General features: G+C 39.2%; 1 protein-coding gene across 6 annotated transcripts in view; it reads right to left on the reverse strand.

Annotated features, from left to right (window-relative positions):
- Positions 1-23,401, reverse strand: part of LOC126473292 (maternal protein tudor-like) — a 211,816-nt gene that overhangs the window by 61,958 nt on the left and 126,457 nt on the right. For all 6 annotated transcript variants that reach the window (XM_050100257.1, XM_050100253.1, XM_050100255.1 and 3 more), the window contains one exon: positions 14,362-14,549. In XM_050100257.1, the coding sequence (XP_049956214.1) occupies positions 14,362-14,549 (188 nt within the window). The remainder of the gene's footprint in view (positions 1-14,361; positions 14,550-23,401) is intronic.

The following is a 23,401-nucleotide window of genomic DNA, read 5'->3' on the forward strand; positions in this document are numbered from 1 at the left end:
CACAAACTACATAAAAGGTAATTTTCTCTCCATCAGAAGCTGTAGACTGGCTATTGGATATATAAGACATTACACACGTGAAAAAAATTAAAATATACATCATCATATATGCTGAAAAAATTTTCGCGAGATACCTGGATTTGCATATCATTGGTAGGTTTATTATAATCTGGTGAATAACTTGTCACAGCCAACCTTGTTGTTGTTCTTGTGGTCTTCAGTCCTCAGACTGGTTTGATGCAGCTCTCCATGCTACTCTATCCTGTGCAAGCTTCTTCATCTCCGAGTACCTACTGCAACCTACATCCTTCTGAATCTGCTTAGTGTATTCATCTCTTGGTCTCCCTCTACGATTTTTACCCTCCACGCTGCCCTCCAATGCTAAATTTGTGATCCCTTGAGGCCTCAAATCATGTCCTACCAACCGATCCCTTCTTCTAGTCAAGTTGTGCCACAAACTTCTCTTCTCCCCAATCCTATTCAATACCTCCTCATTAGTTACGTGATCTACCCACCTTATCTTCAGCATTCTTCTGTAGCACCACATTTCGAAAGCTTCTATTCTCTTCTTGTCCAAACTAGTTATCGTCCATGTTTCACTTCCATACATGGCTACACTCCATACAAATACTTTCAGAAACAACTTCCTGACACTTAAATCTATACGCGACGTTAACAAATTTCTCTTCTTCAGAAACGATTTCCTTCCCATTGCCAGTCTACATTTGATATCCTCTCTACTTCGACCATCATCAGTTATTTTACTCCCTAAATAGCAAAACTCCTTTACTACTTTAAGTGTCTCATTTCCTAATTTAATTCCCTCAGCATCACCTGATTTAATTTGACTACATTCCATTATCCTCGTTTTGCTTTTGTTGATGTTCATCTTATATCCTCCTTTCAAGACATTGTCCATTCCATTCAACTGCTCTTCCAAGTCCTTTGCTGTCTCTGACAGAATTACAATGTCATCGGCGAACCTCAAAGTTTTTACTTCTTCTCCATGAATTTTAATACCTACTCCGAATTTTTCTTTTGTTTCCTTTACTGCTTGCTCAATATACAGATTGAATAACATCGGGGAGAGGCTACAACCCTGTGTCACTCCTTTCCCAACCACTGCTTCCCTTTCATGCCCCTCGACTCTTATAACTGCCACCTGGTTTCTGTACAAATTGTAAATAGCCTTTCGCTCCCTGTATTTTAGCCCTGCCACCTTCAGAATTTGAAAGAGAGTAGCCAACCTTACACAGTCTGAAATACGAGAATCAGCAAGTTTATTTCTACAATTACATTTCACTATGTTCATCATTAAAAATGCAGCCTCATACAGATAAATTAATCCAAAAATAATAAAATGCCACTTTTATAATGGTAGTGAGTGTAAAAACCTACTCTAATTTCCAAAAGTTATTTTCATTGTCTTCTGACTTCAAGGAAATGTGACTTTGAAATTCAATTATTTCTTCCATTGTTCATATTGTTGTTTCGCAGTAACTCAAAAACTGAGATCTGTGCTCTGGATGCAGAGCTCAGTGCACCCCCTCCTCCCCACCTCTCTGGTCTGGCACTGCACACCGCACCTCATTCCGCAGCAAACCCTGAGTGAATTTCCGCTTACCACAATCCCCAACACCCACTCACAGTGCAGTGAAATGCAGGTCAGGACAAAAGAGATGGAGATGGTGTTGTCAGATTTACCGCCTACGAATACCATGCAAAACTCTCAGTCAACAAACTGGTATTTTACAGAAATGGATTTCTGGCAAAAGTTCTGAAAGACTGACTCTTAAAGCCATGGTGATTGAACGGCTGATGACGATCCATGGGTTGAGTATCCGTGGTATAGAGAAATTTTGACCATGCCAGCTTGCATGAAGGCTGGATAGAATCTGGGCGCAGATTAACAACTGTAAGCCAGAATCCCCACCTGCTATGTGGTATTTTTTGGTTGTTTCTCATACTTTTTTAGGCCAATGTCGGGCTGGTCTCCAAAGGAGTAATCCACTAAATTACAGGCCCATATCATTAATGTCGATACGCAGCAGAATTTTGTACATATATTGTGCTCGAACATTATGAATTACCTTGAAGAAAACAGTTTATTGACACACAGTCAACTTGGAATTGAGAAAACATCATTCTCGTGACACACAACTAGCTCTATATTCACATGAAGTGTTGAGTGCTACTGACAAGGGATTTCAAGATTCCGTATTTCTGTATTTCCGGAAGGCTTTTAACACTATACCACACAAGTGGCTTGTAGTGAAATTGCGTGCTTATGGAATATTGTCTCAGTTATGTGACTGGATTTGTGATGTCCTGTCAGAAAGGTCACAGTTCATAGTAACTGATGAGAAGTAGTCGAGTAAAACAGAAGTGATTTCTGATGTTCCCCAAGGTAGTGTTATAGGACCTTTGCTGTTCCTTATCTATATAAACGATTTGGGAGACAATTTGAGCAGCCTTCATAGGTTGTTTGCAGCTGATACTGCTGTTTATCGACTAAGTCATCAGAAGATCAAAACAAATTACAAAATGATTTAGAAAAATAGTATGGAAATCGGCAGTTGACCCTAAATAACAAAAAGTGTGAGGTCATCCAAATGAGTGCTAAAAGATATTTGTTAAACTTCAGTTACACGATAAATCAGTCAAATCTCAATGCGTAAATTCAACTAAATACCTAGGAATTACGATTACAAACAACTTAAATTGGAAGGAACACAGAGACAATGTTGTGGGGCAGACTAACCAAAAACTGCGTTTTATTGGCAGGACATTTAGAAAATGTAACAGATCTACTAAGGAGACTGCCTACACTACGCTTGACCATCCTCTTTTAGAATACTGCTGTATAGAGTAGGATGCTTACCAGATAGGACTCATGGGGTACATCAAAAAAGTTCAAAGAAGGGCAGCACATTTTGTATTATCGCGAAATAGGGGAGAAAGTGTCACTGAAATGATACAGGATTTGAACTGGACATCATTAAAACAAAGGCATTTTTCGTTGCAATGCAATCTTCTCATGAAATTCCAATCACCAACTTTCGCCTCTGAATATGAAAATATTTTGTTGTCACCGACCTACATAGGGAGAAATGATCACCATGATAAAATATGGGAAATCAGAGCTAGTAAGGAAAGATACCGGTTTTCATTCTTTCCACGCGCTATACAAGATAGGAATAATACACATTTCTGAAGGTGGTTCGATGAACCCTCTACCAGACACTTAAATGGGATTTGCAGAGTATTCATGTAGATGTGGATGTAGAAATTCAGCCTCAGGGAATATAATACACAAACGGTTAAATCATGATCGTATACAGAGCAAAGTATACACAACTTGTAGAAAGATGGAGCATATGATTTCCCTCCTTTGGGCTACCTCGACGAGTGTGGCATCTGGAAGGATATCAAGCCACAATGTTAAAAAATAAATAAAATTTGCCATATCCCCAAAAAGCAGACCCCCATACTGATGTGATAAAAGCTAGGGAAAAGACAAAATATTTAGACGATACTAATGTTATTCACTACTTTTTTTATATAATCTGGGACATCATATGTGGCATCATATTTCAGTTGCTTGTTACAGAACCTGCCACTGTGATGTCGAATATTGCTTTCTGCTTAAAAGTATCAGCCACTTAATAAATGTTTCTGTCTGTGGGCGCTTGAAGAGAATGTAATGACGTTTCATTGTAGTTAATCAGGTATCTTGTCCATCAAACAATCACATAACATATGTTTAATTAATTAATGTTTTGTACCTGACCATTAGGAATGAGGAGTAAATTATGTGTACTTTTTTTAACAATATTATGAAAAGGAAAGTTGCTACTTAACATATAGCTGAGATGCCAAGTCGCAGATAGGAAAAACAAAAAGATCGTCACAAATAAATCTTTTGGCCAGTAGGCCTTCGTCAAAAATAGACAACACCAACACACACACACACACACACACACACACACACACACACACACACACACACACGACTGTAGTCTCAGGCAACTGAAACCACACTGCGAGCAGCAGCAGCAGCAGTCATTATTTGATTTTCTTTTTTAGTCATTAAGTCTTCTGACTTGGTTTCATGCAGCCCACCACAAATCCCTCTCCTGTACTAAGATTTTCACTACAGAGCAGCAGTTGCAACCTATGTCCTCAATTATTTGCTGGATGTATTCCAATCCCTGTCTTCCTCTGCAGTTTTTACCCTCTACTGCTCCCTCTAGTACCATGGAAGTTACTCTCTTGTCTTAGCAGATGTCCTATCATCCTGTCTCTTCTTCTTATCAGTGTTTTTCGTGTATTTCTATATATTTCTCGCCGATTCTACAGAGAATCTCTTACATTTTTACCTTGTCAGGCCACCTAATTTCCAACATTTTTCTGTAGCATCACATCAAAAATGCTTCAATTCTCTTCTGTTGTGGTTTTCCCACAATCCATGTTTCACTACCATACAGTGCTGTGTTCCAAACATATAGTCTCAGAAATTTCATCCAAAAATTAATGCCTAAGCTTGATACCAATACACTTCTCTTGGCCAGCAATGCCAGCCTTGTCTGTGCTAGTTTGCTTTTCATGTCTTCATTGCTCCTTTTATGATGGGTTATTCTGCTGCTTAGGTAGCAGAATTCCTGAACTTCATCTACTTCATGAGCCCTAATTCTGATGTTAAGTTTCCCACTGTTCTAATTTCTGCTACTTCTCATTACTTTCGTGTTTCTTTTATTTGTTCTAAAACCATATTATGTACTCATTAGAATGTGCATTCCATTCTACACATCCTGTAATTCTTCTTCACTTTCACTAAGGATAGAATGTCATCAGTAAATTTTGTCATTGATATCCTTTCACATTGAATTTTAATCCTACTCTTGAACCTTTCTTTTATTTCTGTCTTTGCTTCTTCGATGTACAGAACGATCATTGTGGGTGAAAAATTACATCTCTGTCTTACACCCTTTTTCATCTGAGCACTTCATTCTTGGCCTCCTATTCTTGTTGTTCCTCCTTGGTTCTTGCACATATTGTATATTACCCGTCTCTCCCTGTAGTGTACCCCTATTTTTCTCAGAATTTTGAACACCTTGCACTATTCTACACTGTCGAAAGATTTTTCCAGGTGGACAAATCCCCCTTTCCTAAAGCTAAACCCATCATCATCTAACACATACTCAATTTTCTATTCCATTCTTCTGTATATTATTGTTGTCCGCAACCTGGATGCACAAGCTGTTAAGCTGATTATGCAATATTTCTAACACTTGTCAGCTCTTGCTATCTTCTGAATTGCAATGATGTTTCTCCAAACTCCGACAGTATATCGCCAGTATCATACATTCTACACACCAACAGGAACATTTGTTTTGTCATCACTTACCCCTCGATGATTTTAGAAATTCTGTTGGAATGTTGTCTGCTGCTTCTGCCTTAATTGATCTTAAGTCATCCGAAGCTCTTTTAAATTTTGAATCTAATACTGTTTCGCCTATCTCTTCCCTGTCAACCCCAGTGTCGTCTCCTGCTATGTCATCAGACAAGTCCTCCCTCACACAGAGGCCTTCAAAGTACTCTTTCCACCTATCCACTCTCTCCTCTGCATTTACAGTGAAATTTCCATTGTGCTCTCAATGTTTCTGCCCTTGCTTTTTAATTTCATCAAGAACTGTTTTGGCTTTTCTATATGCTGAATCAGTCCTTCGAACATTTATTTCTTTTTCAATTTCTTCATTCTTCATGCAGTCATTTAGCCTTAGCTTCCCTGTACTTCCTATTTATTTCATTCCTAAGTGACCTGTATTTCTGTATTCCTGAATTTCTCTAAACATTTTTGTACACCTCCTTTGATCGATGGACATCCAGCTATAACTTTCCAAATGTTATGAAGAGCCAATAAGATAAATGAAGAGGCCTTCAATGGCAAGCGGTCTTACTACGGCAAATACCTACACTACCCAATATCAAGGACACAAAAACATCTGATGCGGTCAGAAGTCGCCCTTGTCATGCAGTACATGAAAGAGTGTGCCTAAAATTTCTTGTGAACGAACTGCATAGCAGCCTTAAATGTACAGCCAAACAATTGAAACAACAGGTTGGATGGCAGTCATGTGTGCTTTGAGGTATACTTGCTTTTGTGACTGAATGAATGAATGAGTGTGTGTGTGTGTGTGTGTGTGTGTGTGTGTGTGTGTGTAATAAGCAAGAAGCTCAGTTTTGCTCTTGGAGGTCATCTGATTGCGTTGACTTGAAAAGAAAGATTCTACTTAATTTTGGGTGCTTCCAAATACCTTAGGCTACTTCATTGTAGATGGTACACAAGCGATCTGCCAAATATGAGCCAAATCGACTGACGCTTTCAGAGGCCTTCCCCTCATTAGCCACTACGTTATTTTAGGTGATTATTGCAGCATAGTGAATGTGGATGTGATCAGGAGGTACATCATATCAGATCACAGAGTCATTGGCTAGCTGGAGGTCATTAATGAAGGAAGTGGACTTGGCATTGTCTAACTGAATCCAGTAACTGTATCTTCCTGATGAAAGATTTCTTGTTTCCATTAGCATCACACCTTTGTTCCTTGTTTTCATTTAATTTTACCCTGATCTGTTCTCAGAGTAAACTGGATAAAAATTATGCAGAAACTTGTCTCATACAGCATCTTAACCATCACTGCTATTTTGGCTTGTTATATATATGGGTATAAGCAATAAAGCATCAGTCAAGACATGATAACGCATCCTTGGTACAAAGTGATGTACAATATTGTTTGGAGAGTAAATACTAAGAATTATTAAATCAAGAAGACCAATCCATTAAGAAGAAACCTGACTGAGGGATTGCCTTCATTGGAATCTTTAAATGTTTTTCAGGCACAGATTACTCTAGATGTGTGAGCTGATGGCAGTCACATGGTGCCAAATCTGGTGAACAGGGTCGGTGGTGGTGTTATAATTTGTATTTCCAATTCATCAATGTTCCCATTAATTTGTATTTCCAATTCCTCAATGTTCTCATAATGAAAACATCTTTGTGGACATGTGCAGTGTTCTGGTGGAAAGTGGTATTTATCTTTCACAATCAAGGCCTGTCCTCAAGTATTATTTTCATAAAATTGGTCTGAAATACAGACACAGTATTCACTAGTTACTGGTTTATGAGAAGTATTGATAAAGTTTTTAATTATCACCTGACGAAATTAAGTTAGGTAATAATTTTTAGTTTATTTCCACGTACTTGTCTGCAGTTCCGATACACAGCTGAAATCTCTCTGCCACAATACCTTAGGCTTCACAGTTTGTAGCACAAGAAAAAGCATGACAAACAGTAAAACCAATATGTTAGCATGTTGGTGATTTATTGTTGATAAAAATGCATAAACAATCCTCCAAGGAAGCATGACGGACGTGAAATCCCATTATAAACATGAAGGTCCACGCCATATCATTGCCCAGGATGCCTCAAATACAATCATTCGAGAAAACATTTTTCATAACAGTAAGATGACCGATGCAAATGGAGAGAGAGAAACTATCAAACATTTGAATCTTTTCAATAATGACAAACATGATAAAATAGTGGAGGAGGGGAAAAACTTGGACTGCAACATGGGAGGCAGCGACTGGGTTCTTTGACCATGAAAGAATTCTTACATTAAGACATAAGGAAAAAACAGAGGTTATGTTATGTTTGTATTGACGTCAAAGGGGAGCACGTAGGAACAAAAATATGATATAGAGTTGTACTGCACCACTGCAAAACTTCAGTAAATTACTGTACTGAACTGTGATTCTTGTGTATATAAATGTCTTCACTGACAGTACGACACCAGTACATGCAAAATTTATTATTTTAGTAGTAGATCACAAAATATTCTGAACTTACTCATACAATAGTGAACAACCAATACTTAGACCTAGCTACACACACATGATTAACTGTTGTCAAACGTACAGTGCAACTGATTATTTCATTAAAGGGTTTTCAAATATACACGAGTGTATTTTTGAGTTTGTGATATATTATTCAGAACTTGTCTTGGTACTTACTTAGTTAATATTTTCAGGTACATTATATTGCAGCTTGGACACTGTGTGGTTGCAACCTACGTACTATCGAAAGGTGAGTGACTCATACAAACTCCGTTGTGCTCTGCATGGATATTAGTGCACATACAAATACACCACACACATTTTTATTTTGTAAAGGCATACAAATGTGGTCACATATTATAATAAAAAATCCAGTACCAAAGACCATGAATTACAGAAGACGTTTTCACACTTTCTCGATGTTTTCGCCTATGGCTGCAGTTTCTTGATAGACCAGGAATCTTTCATATTGCCTTCAAAATGGTTCAAATGGCTCTAAGCACTCTGGGACTTAACATCTGAGGTCATCAGTCCACTAGACTTAGAATTACTTAAACCTAACCTAAGGACATCACACAAATCCATGCCCAAAGCAGGATTCGAACCTGTGACTGTAGCAGCAGTGCGGTTCCGGACTGAAGCGCCTAGAACCGCTCGGCCACAGCGGCCGGCATATTGCCTGAATTCTTCAACTTCAGGTATTATCTCGTAACTATTGTCAAGAACTGCATGTAAAGTAAGGGTGATATAATTTACTGATAATTAGATTAAATAAAATTTGCAGTAAAGAAAAGCAGTGTGAGAGAGCTTTTGCACTGTGAAGTGTAATGGTTGGATTGTGGACACCTTTTGATTATCGTTACTACTTCCTCACAGTCTGCTCGAATGAGTAGCTCAGCTGTAGTGCACTTTTCAAAAGTTCACAAGATGCAGTACACTTACCCAAACTAACACCTATGTAGAAATAGCATAATCGATATTCTTGCCAGTCAACTACCTAACTGCAGGCACTAGCTGACGAGCCTTAGCTTCTAGAACTTCCTGCAGTGCCCTGCCTTTTTGTCTAGCAGGCAGGGCATTGATGTGTCACATCAGCAATGAGAGTTAGTAGTGAGCACACAGGAGCTGCAGTGGGGCATACTCGTTGGAGTGCAGATGTAATGAAAGAGCAGCAAATCAGAAATACGCAAAGTTGGATTTAGCACATTGAAGAGAATATTTAGTCAGAATAGGATTGGTGAATCACCTATGACTTCAACTTTAAAATTTGTCCATATCATCAAAGTGAATGAGTGCGATATAGTCAGGCCTGTTTCCAAGGTTGTTTCAAGTTTTCCCCCTGACAAATTTTGAGATCTGAAGGGTAGTAAACAGGTAAGTTGACAAAAAAATGTAATGACTTCTGTATTTCTGAATAAGTTATTAACTCTAATTTTGAATGAACAACAAATATTGTCTCCTTAATAGGGTTTATGATCCGAGAGGTAAGTTGTGTCAATATTAGCTATTTTCAGTTAAAGGATTTCTGTATTTATTAATGTTGTGGACTGGCAAGACAGCCAATCCACAGTGACGGGTAGCCGAAAGGCACGTGTTTAAGCTCATGCAGGCTGGCGTGAGGTCTGGAACAGTTAAAGGAGTTATACTAGCAAGAAAAGTACATAGCTGCTGGAATACTTAACTTTAATCCATAATTGGTGAACATCGGTCTGACGGTACATGCATCACAAGATAAATAGCAAATGATAATGGCGCCTTGCTAGGTTGTAGCAAATGACGTAGCTGAAGGCTATTCTAACTATCGTCTCGGCAAATGAGAGCGTAATTTGTCAGTGAACCATCGCTAGCAAAGTCGGCTGTACAACTGGGGCGAGTGCTAGGAAGTCTCTCTAGACCTGCCATGTGGCGGCGCTCGGTCTGCAATCACTGACAGTGGCGACACGCGGGTCCGACGTATACTAAAGGACCATGGCCGATTTAAAGGCTACCACCTAGCAAGTGTGGTGTCTGGCGGTGACACCACAATTAACAAGTTAACTTTAATTTTGAATTAACAGCAAGTGCTTGCTGCTTCTCCCATACAGGATTCATGACAAGATAATGTGTCAGATTGGACAAGAAACACAAGGACTGTTAGCCAGGTGACACTGTGTCAATTCCACTTTGTTTTACCAAAAGCAGCAGCTTTTAACGTGGTGACAAGAGAAATGTAGGTGCTACTTGAAATTTGCCACTGTTAAATGAGTGGTTTTCAGCTGACAGCAAGTTTTCATTGCTGAAAGTAAAATGACGGGGCTGGACCAATGACAACATTGAAAAACTAGTACAATTGTAACATGAGATACCTTATTTGTGGAAACTGACACACAAACATTACACAAACAAAAATCTAAAAAATTGAGAATACAAACAAATGGCTGAAACATTTCTAGTTGGTATTCCAACTGTGGACCACAGCATTATAAAAATTAACCTACAAAATTTTAAATGAAGATTCTGAAAAAATTCTGCATGTGTGCGACCATATTGTCTGCAGCTGCTTTATAATAACTGAATGTATTGTAAATCTGTCTTTGCAATCACGGTACAAGAAACACCCACGCCAAAATATAAAATGTGCAAGTAGACGGTGTTTCCTGACGTGAGCAAAATATCAGACATAACATATTGTAACTAATGTAAACATCTTTTGTAACAAATTGTTTATAGATGTAGAAATCAAGCCAGATCATAAATATGTTTCATTACAGACCACTGATGATATTTCATTTCAATAAAACAAAAAGCATTTGGTGAAAAATATATGCATTTTCTCATAGTTGCAAAGATGGATTTAAATTGCCTTCAATAACTTCAGAAATAAGATCAGAAATAAGATCAGAAAAAAGTAGGTCTATTGAAAGAAGTGTGAAAGGGAAGAATGAGTTGTGCAAACCAAAACAAAATAGCGAGCACCAATGAAATGCTGCTTGTGTTATGTTCATTATTGTAGGATATTACCCACTGTGTTTTGTCCATTTTACAGATATTGTGCAATTTTTGTTTCAAGAAATATATGAATACACAGCTTACAAACTGCCAGCTGTTGCCACAATTTTCTTCCTATCATCATCTATACTCTCTCTCAAATACATGAACTACTTTGAAAGTGTGAAAATGTACTACAATAAAGAAAATGCCTATAAAGCAACACACCTGTGGTGATACACAGTTGCAAGTCCTAAAAATTCATCGTCCATGGACTATGGCCAGTTGCACATGTACTGCAGTGCTGGGTTCACGGACTACTCATGAAAAATCTGTCAATTTATGCCACACACAAACTGTTCAATCATGTGGGCAGATTAGTGAGACTACATCCGACATGCACAGCCTGTACATTAGTGGTAAATGACAGGTCTCAGATCAGTGGCTCCAAATCATTAGAGATAACTGCCGTCCAGGTCTGTTGCAGAAATCCACTCCCGTGTAGTCAGCTATTCATGCCCATAGTCAAGAGTCACCGACAATGCAGTGATGAACTGACATCACGGTCATCAATCTATGCAGTGGATAAATTGTGTAAATGCTGTGAAGTGCTACAAAGGATGAAGTAGGGAGGGGGAGCAGACACCTGGGAGCTACATGGCTGCACCCAGCTAGTGACAACGTGTAGTGTCTCCACAAACAAACAATTTCAGCAGTTGAGCCAAAAATGAGGGTTTCCAGGCCCCCCGACACGTGTGAAATTCCCTTATTTTGAAAACTTGTGCCAACCCTGGTTTTACAGTGTCCGAAGATAAATAAATTAATATCACAGATGTCATCTAAAAATTAAGGGCAAAGAGGTTACACCTAGCACCTTTGCGAAGAGCCCACTGCATGTCTTGACACCATAGTATGTGCCCCAATTACAATATCATACTGCAGAGACCCCATACTTTGGCAAAAAAAAATATTTACACACGCACGCCAATGCATTGTAATTTAATGTTGAGCACGACAACTAATATGTTTATGTCAAAAGAGGGCCAGCCAGAAAACTTCGCATAATAAAACTTGCAATGTTGTATCTCATCAGTGCAAAAAGTTTCAAGACTAGATAACTAGAAAAAGAGAGAAAAGTTAAGATGGAGGTTTTAAAGCTTCAGGTGTGCTCACAGTATCCTCACCCCACCTTCCCTGTTGAATACAAAACGCAGAACATTCACACAATCCTGTGAAACAGAAGGTAAATTTCTTTTTCGGGATGATGTTTGACTCACACTTCAAACTGGTTTGAATGTCGGTTATGTCATCGAAGTGTTGACACCTCATGTGAATTTATGCATTCTGTTATTTTGTGTTAGGTTTGTATCCATAACATCAAGTTTCGTCACCAGTGACAATTTTTTGCAGGAAAGAACTGTCCACATTTTGCATTTCAGTCAAGTTGTGGAAAGCATTCTCATGTTGCCATCTTCGTTCGGGAGCCAAGATGTGCAGCAGGAACTTTTCACACAATTGTCTCTTCTTAAAAATGTTATGGAGAATATCTTGAACACTTGATTTAGAGATGTCACTCAACTGCAACTTGTGGTAAAAATGTTGTCACATTATAGTTGCACAGCAACTACTCAACGCTGCCTGCTCATTACTGACTGGTTGAATGCCCATCTCTCATTTAGGTGCTCAATGCCTACGTTAGCAATTTGATGTGAGTTAAAACTGCCACTGTAGTTACTGCACTGACATCGCTTATGTGGCAGGAATAAAATCATTCTTGGTGCTTTTTGGATGGATGGTGTACAGTGAATGGATGAAAGCATGAACAAGCATTGCTAGACACATGATCCTCCATGTCATCCAAAATGTTTCTTTGGCAGCTAATACGTAGAGAGATGTGATCCACTCTGCAGCAGTTGGTGCTATTAGTAATTCTTTCCTATTCGGGGTAAAAATATTCCCTATCATCATAAAGCTAAGTTTCCTGTTAATTACTAGAAGGTAAGGCAATCACTCTACTTCCATAGAATGTAGCTCACATGTGAGTTTAGCCTGGAATGCACTGCAACAGAGCCAGCCAACAATTGAATGTGAATGTTCTTCACTAATACTGTGAATCTCATCAATAAACTCACTGTATGTATGTTATGTTGCTATCAATAAATATTGTGGATTTATTTAGAGCATACACCACATTAGGTGGTGAGCAATCTTATTTGTTCTGTCCATTATTAAACTATTTAATTAGTACAAAAAATGTCCCCTTCCCAATATTTTCCAGTCCATTTGCAAAACAGTTTATCATCCTACACTAACATTTCTGGAAATATCAAGGAGGATACAGGCAGATTACAATCAACAGTTTAATTATATGACAATATACAAATGATTAAAGCTGTAACACTGAAAAATCTCGAACATTGACAGTTTAGGATGGCATGAATCTGCTACATGCTGCAACCAGATGATCAAAATGTGCAGACATGGAATCAGAGAGTCTGGACATGTTTTGCAGAATCTCCCCACACTCGATTTGGATATGAAGTTGCACAGCACCCACACTAATTGCTAGCACAAAGTTATAACCAAATTACAAGCGTCTGTTTGATGTTGAGGTGATCGAATGAATACACATGCCCTGGAAGCAGTTGTACTTTTCATTTTTTGAAAAATGTTCCTACATGTGCTTGGACAATGTGTGTGTGAACTATGGCATGCAAGGTTGCCTGAAGGACGTATATCTCAAGCTCTATCTTAAACTTCCCTGATGTACCAGTATTGTTTAGATTTCCTTCCATCCATAGGAGACATCATGTTTTATCCAAATGTACACCTTACCACCACATCAGCCCACTGTCTTGGTCAACAATGCAAGATGCAAGACTGCAGTCACTGTGGTGGCATCTAATGTGTGTGTTACTGTCACTGTAGGATGGGATGAAGTGAGATTTTAACAAAAAATATTACATTTTGCCACCCAGCATTCCAATACAGACAATCACATCACCATGACTGACTGAGGCAGTTGTGGTTTCTGGAAAAAATTTAAGCCAATGCAACAGTGTGCATGCCAGCAGTCCAGCTCATGATCAACATAGGCATGTTAACATCAACTGTAGTGCTATAGTGTCTAGGTCAAAGCTGGGCAATTTATTACAGACATACAGATAAGATGATTAGTATCCCATACTGCGGTCACACTATGTAGAGCAGCATCGTGTAGGGTCCCCGCGAGCAACCCCCCCCCCCCCCACACACACACACACACACACACACACACACACACACACACACACACACACACACACACAGTGGTGGCTATATGTCCTGTAAGAGCCAAAGATGAAGGTATAACTAGCAAATAAGGAAGACAGCTATTTGGTTCAAACTGAGCTAGTATTTCTGGATGTGCATTTGTATAAACTGTAATGGAAAAGTGAAATCTTGAGTAAATCTCAAATTGTTTTGAGTGGTGAAGTTTACTGTACAAATACGTACCTCACTGTATTGCTGCATGTGATTTTCTATGCAAGCTTGTATTTCTACAGCACGTGCTGGGTTCAGATGCACAAAGAACTTGGAAAGTGAACATACATATGTAACATGAGCTGCCAAACACTGGCCCTGGCACAGTGACAAATCCAGCTCTTCCTCAACATTAACTGAAATGTTACTGGCAGGTGGTGCTAAAACAAGAGAGATGACACAAATCAATGCAATAAAAAACTGAACACAACAAATTACAATCTAGTAAAAACACAAACATTTTATGAAATATGTAATTAATTAATTTTTTTTTTTTTGTAATTTTAAGATACAATGTAATTTTAGGATACAATGAATATGTCAGAGAGTGAATGCATCCTGTTATTTTTTTACACCAATTACAAGGGCACAAAAGAAATTTTAACATTATGAAAAACTAATGGAACAGATGATAGAACAGCCAAAAACAAACATTAGCTTAAAGTACGATTTTGATTTACACCTGTAATTTTCTGCTGTATTCAAAAGCTTTCCCAATTTTTATCTGTGTTAAATTATTGTGGTGTAGCTATACTCTCAAGCCTTACAGTGATGAAAGTTCATGTATAATACATTACGTCCAAAGACTTCTGGAATATATTTCAGTTTCACCAGTTGCTCTGTCCCAAAGCAAATGGTTGCTTGCACAAATGTCAATACATTATTCGCCTTACCTGAAATAATGTTTGTGTGTTCTTTATGACACTGACAATGAACACAATGGGAAAATTGCCATCACCATGTTATGTGAATCATCATGGGGGAAGGTGGGGGTGTACTACGTGTGTAATAGTGTACATAACTGATAGGACTGGCAGAATGACAATATTTGCCAGCATCATAAAAAAAAAAAAAAAAAAAAAAAAAAAAAAAAAAAAAAAAAAAAGCTGAGGGAAAAAATACCACCCCAAATTTGTGCACAACTCCATGCACCCAATAGATCAGTTTTCAAATAGGCCTAAGTACTAAATATAAATAAAATTACAATGAATGTCAAAGTAAATAGCACTACTGGTCATCATGCAGCCTTATTTAACAGAGAAAACTGCTTATACTTGTAAATCTATAGGAAGATATTGCATTACTCCGCATAAAACATATGCATAACAAGTGTGTGTGTGTGTGTGGGGGGGGGGGGGGCGCACACACATACATTGTATGCACATATTGTGTTTTTTTTTTTTTTTTTTTTTTTGGGGGGGGGGGGGGCAAGTGTTCAATGCCTTGTTTTTACATGGTTCTATTGCTCAATACACCCTACATAATGGGTATAATGTCGTCGTCGTCGCTGCTGCTGCTGCTGCTGCTAATGTCCTCCCACACCAGTACCTTAATTCAATCAATACATCATCAGCAACAGCAGCAGCCACTGCACTCGATTTGCTGTAAAATGCCCAAATCTGAATAGTTTAACTGGAATTTGAACAACCCATATTGGCAATCTAAACTTGGACCCGTGGAAATTATTACTTCCTTTTATTTTTTAATTCTTACTTTTATTATTTAGATTTTAGATGATATATGCAGTTGGTCTAGCACTGAACATGTGCAACTACCTGCTGTTGAATTACTGGACCAAAGTCCAAGGACAGGACAGAGTCAGTAGAGGATGTAGCAAAACTCCATTAAAAAAGTTAATTACTTGTGCTTCAAAAAAAAAAAAAAATTACTTACAGAAAAATACTCAAATGATGTCACCATTTTACAATATTAATGCTTGAAAACACCACCTCCCAGGTGAAAGCCATTTTCAGCGATGCACTTAAGCCATTCTCGGGAGTTGGCTTCTCCTTTCTCCACATTGCTCTGTCATTAGAATGACTTTCACACGAACTGCTTCCTTCAGTTCTTCAACTACACATGATTTGTGCTCACATACACGACTTGAGGCAACCCCACAGGCCTGTGGAATGAGGAGGCCAACTAATGTCACCAAACCAGGAAATGATGCGACCACAAAAAAACATTCCAAATTGCTTCCACTGACATTCTTGCTTTGTGAGCTATGGCCCTGTCCTGGTGAAACCAAACTGACCAGATAGAAATACATTTTCTTCTTAGTTCAGGTAGAAAGAATTCAGCGATCATCTGTCTGTAACGTCCCAAGGTTATAGTTACAGAGTTCCCACTTGGAAAAAGTGCGGACCAATAACATCTGTACCGGCTAAAGCAAACCAGTCACCTTGGGACTATGTAATGGTCTTTCATGCATTAGTTTGGGATTTTCACTGGCCCAATAATGACAGTTCTGCTGATTTATCGTGCTGTTCAAATGAAAATGAGCTTCATCACTCACAAACAAAATAATGTTATCATTTTGAAGACGTATGGCCTCCATTTCTTGAGCAAAATTTAGATGCTCATGTAATCTCTAGGGTTCGATTATTGCACCATGGCCATTTTGTAGGGATGAAATCTCACATCAATACGCAAAATACACCATACTGAATGATTATTGAGGTGCAGTTCAGCAGAATGTCTCAACAGATCGATCAGTATGCACTGCCGAACTCTTTCAACATTTTCTGCATTACGTTCTGAGCAAGGAACTCCTGGTGGTTTCCTGTTCATCACTGTTCCTTGTAAAAGAAATGATTCAGTCTAACATGAAATGGTGTTATGAGCGAGAACACTACCATGTCTCGCAAGATTGAAACGGCAATGAAACTCACACTGAACTACAACGTAGACTCATTATTATGCAAAAAACTAATGTAAGCAAACACACAATGCTGCATAGTCCATGGCTCCATGACTTTGACTAAACAAAATGGCAGGAGCCACCAAACACGTAACCGCATCAGTTCCCCCCACTCCTACTACCAGAGCTGAATGCTATCTGTTCTAAAAACGTCCGTTCTTTCTGTTTCATCCTGTATAACTCTCTACAATTTTGACGTTAAACTTATTTACAACTGCCCTCTTTCATTTAGCATTTTCTTTCATAAAAAGTGAAGACTATAAAGCATTTTTATACTCTGTTGATAATACGTTTTTTTAATGCACATACGATGAAATATCCCTACAGCCGATTCAAAGATATATAAATATAGAGAGTTTCTAATTAGCTGCTAACTTCATAATTTAATAAAATCTCGGAATTGCCTATTCCACTATGTTATCGTAAGTGATCAGCAAGTTAACAGCATGATCAATGAAGTGTGCTCACTCGGCAGTCTAGTGGTTAGTACAGGTCCCAGGTTCGATTACCAGTGACTACCTCAGATTTTTCTGTGGTGGGAAGATTTAAAAAGGGGTCCCCTCAGCCTTTTGAGGGGGTAACACAAAGTCATGAGGTGCATACTTTGTATCCTATAAATAACAATAAAGATAGAGTAAAGTAAAGTAAAAATCCCATTTGCAAGTATCTAATGGGGCAATTCTACACACAACTGTTGTATAACAACTTGTCTGCTCACACATCACGAAACAGGCTTTTTCTGTGTCAGATGCCAAGAACGAGTTACATAGTGCTCTTCTGCTATGGCCAATTCCTTATCAGGATACATTAACATTTTCCTGAAGAACTTAGGATGAAAACTTAATCCAAAGATGTTAACACAAAGATGTTATGGCTCAGAATTCCCAGATAGCAGAGTCATTCTATGGCAAGTGGCCTAGAGGTTCCCACACGACCATCACGGGTTTTGATGAAATTTTGTATGAGCAACCACATTTGTTCCCAATGAACATGCTAAAGTTTCATGATCATTAATTCAATACATCTGCCATATAGCAATTTGTTTGACCCATAGAGCAACTATCAACAGTGGATGTATTAGTTTTCAGCAAATTTGTGAATAATATCTCTGGTAATAATTTCTAGAATGAAACAAAACTAGGTCATCTTGCACAGCTTCTTGTCCTCTCTTTTACAAAAATAAAGAAAATAAAAAAATATTTCCTGGGCGATTTGTATATAGGCATTTGAAGTAAAGTTGGCCAAAAAAATGACACTCAAAAAAATGTGAAGTTTATCTTTTTTATACCAACAGTAGAAACTGCAGGATAAACCTCAAACTAAGCAAGTAATAATTTATCAATATAAGGTCTTAGAACATGAAATTTCATTCTCTTACTGCTTTCCAATATTTTGCAAACTGATTGCAAAGTTGATGGTTTTTCTAAAAACACTGCAAACTCTTGTAAACTATTTTCATTAGAAAGGTCATGTTCTAAACTGCCTAAAAACTATATTTTGTTAGCATGGTTTGCAGTTGATGTGGAACATTAGTGTACACAATAAAAATTGTGTAAAGGTGTTGGTATGACCCATGGTGGTTTAACTGCTACTGGTTCCTTTCAAAACAAGAAAATCCCCCAATCCCTGTAGGACTGCACCTGATAGCTGTGCAACAACAGTAAGTTTCTATACCACAAGTCCCAAATCTGATATGGGTTTCTTTACAAAGGATCCCATGCTGATGATACATTTCTATAAGCATAAAAAGCCAAGTCTAGGAGATCTCTCTTTCAGTATCCTATGCTTATATTTACCTCAAGCTACATGAAATTTTTACAGGTTTCATTAATTTGAGTAGAATGTCATGAAGAATGGTCAGATGTGACTGATTGGATTATTCGGGAAGAAATTTTGACAAGAACAACCCCAAAAAATACCCTCTTCAAATGTGATTACCTCAAATTATTTTGTGTGTGTGTGTGTGTGTGTGTGTGTGTGTGTGTGTGTGTGTGTGTGTGTGTTCGCGCGCGCGTGCGCGCGCGCTTTATGGCTCAATGGCACTTCCCAGTCATCAACTTTGTGTCGTTGCAACAATCCAAACACCTTCTACGATTGTATCCTCAAAGAAGCTGTAGAGATCCGACTGCATAACAGACTAATAAATAAGGACAGTGGTTTTCAATTAAGCAAGGCCTGGGACCCAGCCTTGGGCTTGACCAGAGCACAGCAGTAGTCTACGTGGAAACTGGCTCCCATCACGACAACTGAAGAGGACGAAGAAACAGTCACCATGCCAGCACAGATCCACATCCAGCACTGGTCTGGCCTTGGATCAATGCCAGATGCCACACTTCCTCCACCACAGCACCAAGTCTGTTCCTGGAGGCACTGGCTGGAGGTGGCATGAGGGCGGAGGGGGAGGGGGAAGGGGGAGAGGAGGAGGAGGAGGAGGGGGGGAGGGAGGAGGAGGGGGAGGGAGGAGGGGGGGGTGCATGGATATAAGACTGCACCCAGCAGATACATTATGTGGTCAAAAGTATCCGGACACCTGGCTGAAAATGACTTATAAGTTCACGGTGCCCTCCATCGATAATGCTGGAATTCAATATGGGGTTGGCCACCCTTAGCCTTGATGACTGCTTCCACTCTCGCAGGCATATGTTCAATCAGGTGCTGGAAGGTTTCTTGGGGAATGGCAGCCCATTCTGCGTGGAGTGCTGCACTGAGGAGAAGTATCGATGTCGGTCAGTGAGTCCTGGCACAAAGTCAGTATTCCAAAACATCCCAAAGGTGTTCTATATGATTCAGGTCACGACTCTCTGCAGGCCAGTCCATTACAGGGATGTTACTGTCATTAAACCACTCCACCACAGGCCGTGCATTATGAACAGGTGCACGATTGTGTTGAAAGATGCAATCGCCATCCCCTATTTGCTCTTCAACAGTCAGAAGCAAGAAGGTGCTTAAAACATCAATGTAAATGTAGGCCCGTGCTGTGATAGTGCCACACAAAACAAGAAGGGGTTCAGGCCCCCTCCATGAAAAACATGACCACACCATAACACCACTACCTCCGAATTTTACTATTGGCACTACACATACTGGCAGATGACGGTTACCAGGCATTCGCCATACCCACTCCCTGCCAGCGGATCGCCACAATGTGTACCAAGATTCGTCACTCCACACAACGTTTTTCCGCTGTTCAATCGTCCAGCATTTATGCTCCTTACACCAAGTGAGGCGTCGTTTTGCATTTACCGGCATGATGTGTGGCTTATGAGCAGCCACTTGACCATGAAATCCAAGTTTTCTCACCTCCTGCCTAATTTTCACAGTACTTGCAGTGAATCCTCATGCAGTTTGGAATTCCTGTGTGCCGGTCTGGATAGATGTGTGCCTCTTACACATTACGACCCTATTCAACTGTCGGCAGTCTCTGTCAGTCAACAGACAAGGTCGGCCTGTATGCTTTTGTGCTGTACGCGTCCCTTCACGTTTCCACTTCACTATCACATCAGAAACACTGGACCTAGGGATGTTTAGGAGTAAAGAAATCTCGCGTACGGACGTATGTCACAAGTGACACCCAATCACCTGACCACGTTCAAAGTCCTTGAGTTCCGTGGAGCACCCCATTCTGCTCTCTCACGATGTCTAATGACTACTTAGGTCGCTGATATGGAGTACCTGGCTTTAGGTGGCAGCACAATGCACCTAATATGAAAAACTTATTTCTTTGTGGATGTCCAGATACTTTTGATCACATAGTGCATCAGATGGCAAGAAGTCAGCTTGCCAAAATATTGCATCTTTTAGATGACTCCCCCTGGCTAAATACTCAAGAACTGTTCAAAATTAAGGCTTGACGTCTGTCACATTATACATACCCATCCAGTCAACTTTCTCTACGGCTGTTTTCAAACTTTATTATCTATTCATTAATTACTCTGTTTTCCATATACCGCTTCATTCTGGTCATATAAGACAACTCCCACCCTTCTTTTTCTACTCAATGTAGTTTTTGCCTAATCTCAAAATATTATTAATGGTCTGCTGCATCCTACTTTTTCTACAGTTGAGTGAGGCTCCACCCTTTCAACAGGTTTACAGGCTGTATCTGTTCTCCAGCTCAATGGTGGAGAACTATACAGACTATTTCTTTTTTGCCCCTGCTGCCCTGTTTGCTTTTCCCAGATTCCCCCACCCCACCCCTCCCTCCTCCCGAATCCTCTAATTCAATTTTGGTAGCACCAATCTTCCTGAGGGGCACAAAATAATCTTCTCTTGCTCTGCGATGTTCCTGTTTTTTTTTTTTTTTTTTTTTTTTTACACACATAACTGACATATCCATGGGGGAGCCACACTACGAATTCCTTCTCCTGTGTCAATGCATTCGCCCCCACCAGTGACACCACAATTCACACTCCCCACCCACTTCACCCGAACTACTGACTACCAGCATGCACATTTGACACCTGTGGTTGTATTATTATAAATAAACAAATTAGGCCTACCAGTCAAGGCATCTAACACTGAACAACATTATGCAAATGTAATGAAAATCGAACCTACAGCTTTTCTTATAAATAAACATTATCCAGAGGAGGTCCCCAATGGTGGGATTAATTTTTTGAAATGAGCTATATGGTGGTATAAATTAGGACCCCAGGTATCATACCTGGCAGCCATTTGCTCTACAGAGCCCTCTCTGCGAGTAATCAACAAAGCAGAATTTTAGAATTTCTTGTGATCACAGACACTGGTGTGGGGAAGGTTGTGGCTTTGCATCCTGTTGGGTACACTCTACTTAAAATTTAACCTCTTTATCAAAATGAATGCAACCATTATTCATTTTCATTTTTTACTTCTTTTTATCCATTGGAATATTTGGCATGCGATTTTAATTATCTGATCTATAAGTTGAAAAAACAAAGAATGAAATAGCAACAATGTATATACCTGCACACTCTCTCGCTCTCTCATTCTCTGCTCCCCTATCCTTTTTCCTTCTCTCTCCCTTTCTTTCTTCCCACCCTGTCTCCCCTTTGAGCTCCACCTCCCTCTCCCCCCCCCTCCCCTCTCCAACTCTTATATTACCCTCTGAACTCCTTTCATCTTTATGTGCGGCCATTGACTCATCTGTCAAAAGACCTGTCTCACATTATCCTGTCACCCTCTCTTCATTGCCACCTAACGAGACAGTTTCTATCAATAATCAACAGTTATCCTCACCACGTGTGTGTGTGTGTGTGTGTGTGTGTGTGTGTGTGTGTGTGTTTCTTGGATGGTAACGATTGTAGAAACACTTGAAACACATATTCTTCTCATGCCATGGACAAGATAATGAACATTAGATCTACATGAAAGGAGGTTTTATAAACAAAATGAAATTCAAGCAAATTGAATTATAGAAATAATGATTGCAGTAACATATAAAAATGACATAAATATAAAATCATGAAAGGAAGTAATTAAACTGAATTAAGCACAAAAAAATAATTGAAATCACATAGGCAACCATTCCAAAAGAAAAAGAAAAAAAGAATAAAACGGAGAATAAGAAGAAGATTGAAATGACGTGGCATTAGATTAAGCAGAAAAAATTTATATTTAAACCAATTAACTGAAAAATAGTGACGGAAGTGATTTCAATAAAGATGTCAAAAGAACAGTAGAGAGCATCCAACGGGATCCGAATCCACGATCTTCAGCAAACCATCCACATAACTGAACCATGGCTATGGCACAGTTTTCAAATTTGTTCTGTTTTCAAGGCCACATTGGTTTACAATATTCCTTTTTGCCAATTACTCATGAATGACGGCCGATCAGGTAGAATATCTAATGGGTGGAATGCTTGGGACTCCAATCTACACCACTACGTAAGTAATTTCAAAAAGTCACTCCGACCTGAAGGGCCATGTCCTTGTAAGTACTCTGACACAGCCTTTTACACGAAATACCAATGAAAACATAGAAATCAAGTTGAAGTTTATATCATTTTTATTGTATAAGAAAAAACATCCCAGTATCTGCCTGGAATGATTTAGGGAAACAACAGAAAACCTAAATCAGGATAGATGGACACAGATTTGAACCATCATCCTTCCAAATCCGAGTCCAGTGTGACAACCACTGTGTCTCACCTCCCTTGGTCTTCTCACTGGTGTAGTAACCCAAGAGTCAGAGGGCAATGTCGTAGCCAGAAGTGAATGAAGGGCTTTTTTCTTCCATCTTATGGAAGGGGAGCACATACAGCTTGGATGGGTATTAGGTTTTATCAACTTCAATGGGTTATCCTTCACATTCAGCCAGTCCTCCTTCCAG

Source organism: Schistocerca serialis, chromosome 4 (genome assembly GCF_023864345.2).
Source record: "Schistocerca serialis cubense isolate TAMUIC-IGC-003099 chromosome 4, iqSchSeri2.2, whole genome shotgun sequence".
NCBI classification, from domain to species: domain Eukaryota; kingdom Metazoa; phylum Arthropoda; class Insecta; order Orthoptera; family Acrididae; genus Schistocerca; species Schistocerca serialis.